This window comes from Kryptolebias marmoratus, linkage group LG17 (genome assembly GCF_001649575.2).
Source record: "Kryptolebias marmoratus isolate JLee-2015 linkage group LG17, ASM164957v2, whole genome shotgun sequence".
NCBI classification, from domain to species: Eukaryota; Metazoa; Chordata; class Actinopteri; order Cyprinodontiformes; family Rivulidae; genus Kryptolebias; species Kryptolebias marmoratus.
The window spans coordinates 2,168,828-2,176,704 of NC_051446.1; the positions used below are offsets into that span (position 1 = coordinate 2,168,828).

At 37.1% G+C, this 7,877-nt stretch overlaps 1 protein-coding gene across 1 annotated transcript in view; it reads left to right on the plus strand.

Moving 5' to 3' along the window:
• The window catches only part of wasla (WASP like actin nucleation promoting factor a), a 41,265-nt gene extending 36,990 nt beyond the window's left edge, over positions 1 to 4,275 (plus strand). The window contains 2 exon segments of the mRNA XM_017435600.3: positions 694 to 802; positions 2,101 to 4,275. Of these exon segments, the coding sequence (XP_017291089.1) occupies positions 694 to 802; positions 2,101 to 2,162 (171 nt within the window). The 3' untranslated portion in view covers positions 2,163 to 4,275.
• Positions 4,276 to 7,877: the final 3,602 nt, after the last annotated feature.

Below are 7,877 nucleotides of genomic sequence, written 5' to 3' on the forward strand. Positions count from 1 at the left end.
TATTTTTGTAATTAATTGTTTTAATGGTACTTGTAGTGTGTGTTTAATTGATTTAGTTGTAAGTTTTTTAGAGATGTGAAACACGGGTGGTAAATAAGCTATTGTTATTTTCTGCTTGAGAGCTAAGTATATAAAGTGAGAATGTTGAATTGAATTTATAATGATTTATTTAAAAATAAGAAAGTAGTAAAAGTTTTACATCAACCTACTCCTTTACATACAGATAACTTTTTTATGTGGGCCAAAATGAATGACTGAATGAATGAATGAATTCCAAGACGACCGATTAATCGAGAAAATAATCGCCCAATTAATCGATTATTGAAATTATCGTTAGTTGCAGCCCTAATGTAAACATTTGGTGTCAACCGTCTCACTCATGCATTGTTCCAAGGCCTGAAAAGGCTCATGAAAAGTCAGACTGGAGAGATGCCAGTCAGTTAGGTTTGTGGTAATAACCTTTTTCTTAAAAATATTGTTGAAATCTTGTATTGTACTGTTCTTGTGAACTCAGTTTTTTGTCTTTAAAAATGAGCGTCTTGTTACAGTGCTTAATTAAAAATTAGATTGTATTTTTCTATGAACGTTAATTGAGTGAACTTTAAGAACTTTAGTTTTTAAATGTAAGTGAAATATCTGTATGTGCTGAGTGTGCTTGTAATTTTTTGTACAAATCATTTTGTGTGCCTCCAGGTGTCAGATCTTCCAGAATCTGGCCCCCCAACACCAGCACCTGCTGCAGGAATTGTCAGTGCCCTAATGGAAGTGATGGACAAGAGGAGCAAAGCCATCCATTCCTCAGGTTGGTGCTTAAATCAAACACTTGGAATTGTTAATACCTGCACTAGCCTACTGCAAATAAGGAAATGAGTCTGTTGTTAAGAGAGTGTTTTTAGACTTTTACAAGCTGTTGGGAGTTAGCTGATTAAAAAAATATGGCCTCAACATGAGAACTCCTGTAGAAGGTAATTCAGTGCAGAATGTGGAACAAAAAGGTTTTTTTATTCCCAGCCAAATGGGTTTTAGGTTTAGGTTTAGAGCAAGTTCCAACAAAATGGAGAGGGTGTAAAGGTTCCAGGCAGCAGGAAGCAAAACTGGCAGCAATGTGTTTTGAAATGGGAAATGCTTCACAAAAAAAGAAACACAAATGAGTAGAAAGAGATGTCATTGTTTGAATGGTGGATAAAATATCAGCCAAAGAAAATGAGATTCACATTCAAAAGAGTCATACGTAAGCAATCAGTCACTTACAAACTCCTCCCATCTGTCGGTGGAGCGCTGATAGTTTGAGCTCCTTGCAGTCACTGAATCAGCCTTGAACTCCTCTGTAGACCAAAGGAGTCTAGAGTCAAATGTGAGACCATCTGTCCAACAGCTGAAGGTTGGACCAAACTGGGTCATGATGCAACAGAACAATGATCCCAAACACAGCAGCTAATCTACAACAGAACGGCTGAAAAAGAAAAGAATCAAGGTTCTGCAAAGGTCCAGTCAAAGTCCAGAACCTCAGCCTGACTGAACTGCTGTGGTGAGACCTTCAGAGAGCTGAGCAGAAACAAATGTCTGCAAACCTCAGTGAACTGAAGTGATGCTGGAAAGAAGAATGGGCCAAAAAGTCCATGATAATGATGCGATAAACTGATGAAGTCCTACAGAAAATGACTTCTGTAAGTTACTGCTGCTAAAAGAGGTTCTACAAGCTCTTGAATCATGTGTGGACTTAGTTTACCCACACACAGTTTTTGTACTTAGTCTTCATTAGCTTTGTAGAGATTCAGTGCTGTGTGTGTGGATGGGTAAATGAGACCACAGATTGGGTTGGAAAGCGCTTTGAGTAGCCTGAAAGCTGCTATATCAGAACAGGCCATTTACATATAGGCTCCATCTCCATAAAAAAACAACTGTTTACTATTTTTACATGACTTGTTTTTGTTTAGTTTTGTTTCAAACAAGAATCAAAGCTCTTTATAGCATTTACGTTTTCCTATCTACTGGGCACATTTCTGTTATAGACACCCAGAAATTAAATCCTTTTATTACTGCAGTTCAAAATCTCACCAAAGCTATTTGAAGCTCCTCATTGTTGCACTCTTTCCTCAGATGAAGACGAGGATGATGATGAAGATGAAGATTTTGAGGATGACGATGAGTGGGAGGACTAGTGAATATGTTTGTTGAACCTACCCCTAGCAGACCCCTGCAGCCGTGCACCTGCCGCTCACACTAAAATATTTCCTAGAAATCTTCCAGAATCTTATTACATGTGTAAAGTAAATGATGTATGAGTTGTATATTTATTTTTGCTTTTTTAAGGTTATTCAGAATAATCTGTGCAATACCTCATCTAGTAGACCAGTGGTTCTCAAACTGTGAGGCACCACCCATAGGGAGGGGGCACAGGTTCTTATTAGTCCACCATAATAATGAATAATTTATTATTCACTAATGTGGCAATTTGCCTTTTATTTCACCATAATGAAAGAAAAAAAATCATAAGACATAAAAGACAAAATCACTCAATAAAGTACCAATAAACATCATTCAATACACATTTAATTAAAGGATTTCATTAAAAAAAACAAAGACAAAAATGAAGTATTTTACATTGATACCTACATTATAGTCATCATTAAGCAATATGTAGGATTAAGCAGCAGTAGTATTGGTATTTACATTTCCGTTTTTAAATGTTAGTTGGTAGTACTATTAAACCCTAATATTTTGCTCAAGGTTATCGTACTGTCAGACTCATGCTTAGAAGAGGCTATATTTCTGCCCAATAGCTGCTCAGACTGATGGTTTTAAAACTGTACTGTTGTTTTTTTCAAAAATAAACAGACTCATTGCAGCCTTTAATACTATAATAACATTGAACGGTCATGCATATTTATCTAATTTATATTTTGGTGGGTTTGTGTGCACACATTGATCTCTAATCCTATAGTTTGAAAGACATAATTGCACTTTTTTATTTCAGTCTTTGTTTCTTTTTCTTTTTTGAATAATGGGAGGCTGATGGAGCAGTTTGTTTCTATTCTTTTGGCAAAGTGCAGTTCTTATTTGTTTTTTATTTTGGAAGTTAATACATTAAAAAATAAAAAAGAAATCTAGAAATAATATGTCTCAAAAACAAAGTCACATCAGCTTTTCTTCCTCCTAAGGGGGAGTAGCACCAAACGTTTGAGAACCACTGTGTTAAACTGTTTTATTTTTCACCCTTGTGGTAACCGCTCCTCCACTTACATTGTGTCATTAGAAAGCACTTAAATGCATCATTAACAAAATATGAAGATGCAAACAGCTTTTTTTTCTGTCACTCAACAATAAGAACAAAGGTTTAAAAAAACACTATGCTTAGATGAGTTTTGTTTTTAGGAAATATTTGTTACATTTTAATTTTTGCTTGAGAAACCTTAAAGGGAGACTTTTACACCAAACAGGCAGGATCCTCTTTATGTTTATTAGTTAAAATGTAAAATAACACTATTTTCTTACCACATTTTTTTACCCTTTGTGTTTCCTACTAAAAGCGTAGCTTAGTAATGTTACAATGTTGTATACTCAATGACCAAAATGCGGCTTAATTGCCTTACACGGATCTTAAACTTTTATTTTTTATGTAATTAAACCTGTTCATTTGCACACACTTTCTGTAATAGTTTTATATTTGTGTTTTTGTATTTGGTGTGCATTTGTTCATAATTTTCATTTTATGTCCTGCAGGATACGTTGATGATGAAGGTTTTTGCATTACTGCAACATGTTACACACATGAACTAATTAAGGCATTTCTGATTGGATGGGACCTTTGATCTGGTTGGTTGCTTTTGCTTATTATTTTGTTATTTCTCATAAAAAGGAAGCATCACTTGACTCTAACATGACAAAAGAAAAAAATATATATAGTATATATAAATATATAATTTTCCTCATCGATCCCTTCATTAACAAATGATGAGTTTATGCAATGCAACTGGAAATGCCTCCTTATTGCAAATGATTGGAAAAGCAAATAATTATGAACCAAATATGTTTTTTTTGTGCAGCTTATGGGTTTGGCAATGCCTGTTATCTTTCATCTGTGAAAAATGTAAAGAACAACTAAGGCTTGTTTTAACTGTTCGTCTTTTTGAGTTCTTACCGTCCTCCAGCAACGCTTAATGCTGCATTGAGAAGCCGAAATCCTCACAAGAAACCTGTGAAAAGTGTTGGGTGGGGCGATGAGTGACAATACTAAATTGTATTCCTAAATAAATGTTAATATTTACAGATAAACTGTTGCAGTGTGATCTTTATAGGTAGTTTTTAAATTAATTTTGAATTTTATTGTTTTACTTTACTGTTGCCACTCCTGAAAGGAGCTTTAAAATGGCTGCCACAGCTAACTAACCTTAAAAACACAAAAATGACTACAACTCTATAGTTCACAGATATTGATCTAAAATCTGGTGTGGTATTAGCTGATACTGATCCCCTTAATACTTTGCAAAATATGTTTTTGACCATTAACTATTTGGAGTTAACTTTGTCTGTTAGCAAAATATCTCATGAACCACTGGATGGATTTTAATACAATCTTTAGGAGATAATCATTGGATGTGACAGGCAGCATTAAGTCATATCCAGATTGAGTACATCATTGGTGAGATGTCATCAGACATCCATCACTTTGTTTGGATCCTGTAATGGGAAAAATACTGTTTCAGTGATTCTTGCTGCATGTGACCACCATGTTTTAGTTTAGTTAGGAAGACCTTTTTTCTTATCCCTATAGGGTGCCTAGATGTATGTGTTATCTGGTCCTTTTGTTTCCCCCTGACCCCTCCTGACTGTATGGAAATTTACCAGTAAGCGCCTACAAACCTATAAAGGGTGTGTTCTTTATTTACCTTCCCTTTTTAATCAGCTATCTGACCCTTCTGTTCCCCCCGACCCCTCCTCATCCTACAATGGCATAAGAAGGGGGCGCTATCTGTAATGCTTCAGACTCACTCTGTTGACTCATCTCAGCACAGTGAATCTCAGCTATATAGCTTAAATAAATTATCCTAAGACAAAACTCTTCGTTGTCCTCTTTGGTAAAGAAAATTCCACAACAATCCTTATTCCTGTTTTTTTTCCCTGGATACAAAGATGTCATCAAACACCTACTTACTAATCTTTTAACTGACTTACCTTCCAGTTACCCTGAATAAAATTACAGACACCTTCAAACAGGGAGATTTATTAGGAGCAATGATTTGGGGATGCCTAAGATTCAGTCAAATATACTTGTTAAAAGTCTGTACCCTCGTCTGGTACTACATCTTTGTTTTGTAGTTCTTCTCACTCAGCCTAGTGAGCTGTTTTCTGCCCATCGGTGTGCTGTGAGAGCCGCTTTCACAGGAACAGGAATTGCCATCTGCTGCCAATTCCTGGTTATTGCTGTGTGGATGAGCCCTGTGTGCGTTCTTGTAATGTAAGTACACCTGTTCAGGCTGGAATTTGTATTTACGTTGATTATTAGCCACAGTGCTGAAATCCTCCCTGTGCTTAACTAGCAACGATTAAAGCAAGAGTTTATGTAAGGAAATATATCAAGTTCTGGATTATGCTCTGCAGAAAGATGTTGGGACTGTAGCAGCAAACAGGAAATTTACCGTTTATTCCATTCTTTCAGATATTTGACAAGTGTACGTTTATGGCGTTGATCAATAATTCGTATATAGTGTTATAGTTATATAGATTTTCTGTAATACTGCAGGCAAACCGTCATACTGCTCCGCTTGTTAGTTATAAATACGTCATCTTTTATACACGTTTTTTTTTCCACCCGCACCCCCAAAACTGCTACCTTTATCTACCTCACCGTGCTAGGGTGCGCACGTCAACAGTGACGCAATCGCGCTGTCCCCGCCCCTACGCGAAGGCCCCGCGTGGTATCGCGTCGTGCACCTTTTGTAACTTGGAGCGGACCACGCGCACCACACTCTGTTCAAAATGGACGATTTTGCTGCTCTAGCAGAGCTGGTTCGCCTGCATTTATATGATCCCTCTATGAGAGATCTCAAAGATAATCGAACGGTTCAAAACTCACGGAAGGAGATTACTGCTGCAGCCGATAAAAAAGGAGTTTATAGACCACAGAGGGAAGAAATATTAGTCCTATGATGGGCGAATCACAACAAATATATATTCAGTTTTGCTTTTTATTCATTTGCATATCAGATATCATGTGAGAACATTATTTTACTGTGATCTAGCATAGCATATTATATGTCTGTAAGTAAAATCCGACCTGTATTAGAAAAATTCAATGATATTACAAGAGGTTTAAAAACATGTAATGGGCTTTCTTGCAGTGCTTACTAACTGTGATTCATTCATTTCTGAAGGCTCAAACTTCATTTAAGAAGAAGTTAAATTAATTACTGATCGAGTCTGTTTCTTCTTTTAATTATTTAGCTTTTCCAAAAGTAGAACAAGAGGCAGAACTTTCAGTTCTCAGGCTCCTCTCTTGTGAAACCATCTTCCAGTTTCTGTCTGTGAGGCTGACAAACTGTCTACTTTTAAAATTGGTCAAAAAGGAAAGTCTTAAGTCTAATCTTATAGTTAGGGTTGGGTTGGGTTTCCTGACCTATCCCTTAAGGCTCAGTTATAGTTGCGCTTTGTAGTGTCGTGCAGGGCCCAAGCGAGCAGTGTAGGCGTTTATACCTGATGCTTATGTCAGTGCAGTATTCTCCAAAAAGACAGTGGGCGGTACACTACATAATCAATGGAAATGCAATGAAAAAAAAAAAGGGAGCAAACCGACCAGACGGCTGTCACACCAAATATGTCTGCACATTTTCAGGAGGAAGAGCTATTGTGTTTCTGGCTGTGATACAGAGATGGTTAAACTTAAAGCATTCAGTTTGAGTTTCATTAATTTATTTGCTTCAAATAAAATGTTGATTACATAAATGAGATTTTAAAGATAGTTAGCTGTATTGTATTATTAGTTTTGATTTGCCCATCATAGGACTAGTTTCTTTGCTCTGTGGTCTATAAACACTCCTTTTTATCGAGTGCAGCAGTATTCTTCCGTGAGTTTAGAGCCGTTTCATTATCTTTGTGATCTCTCATAGAGGGATCATATAAATGCTGATACAGGCGAACCAGCTGCGCTAGAGCACCAAAATCATCCATTTTGAATGGAGCGCGGGCGGTCCGCGCCAAGTTACAAAAATAGGGAAGTGCACGACCACGCAACGCAACGCCACACGGGGCCTTCGCGCAGGGGCGTCACTGTTGGCGAGCGCACCCTCGCCCGGTGATCAACACATCAAGTATTAATCTTTATGTTTAGACTGCTAGAGGATAAATTGACCAATTTTCCTCACTCTGCTACTGTTTTACTTGCTCTACTGTAATTATTTTTTATCATTAACGTGTTTTTCTTTGTCTAGTAGAAACTACACCTGGACCAGTCATTCTGTGTTTGTCTTTATTTCTTTCCTGTCTTCTCAAACCCCAACCGGTTGAAGCAGATGGCCGCTTGTCCTGAGCGTGGTTCTGCTGGAGGTTTCTTCCTAATAAAACTGAGTTTTTCCTTTCCACTGTTGCCAGTGTTTTGCTCAGGATGTGAGACTGTGACAAAGTGAAGAATCAATGCAATCTGCTGGCTTCCTTAGATAGATAACTTTTACTAATTGGCTTTTTTAATGTATGTGCATGTTTTTGTACAGTGCCCTGAGACAACTTTTGTTGTGACTTGGTTCTATATAAATATTGTTGAGGTAAGGATTTTCACCTGCATTCCTCCTCCTTCACCTCACCCGAGTGGGTTGATGGAAAGGAAGGAGACAATACCTTAAATTTAAATATTTATTTTACCAAAAGCAGAGAGAAAACACTGG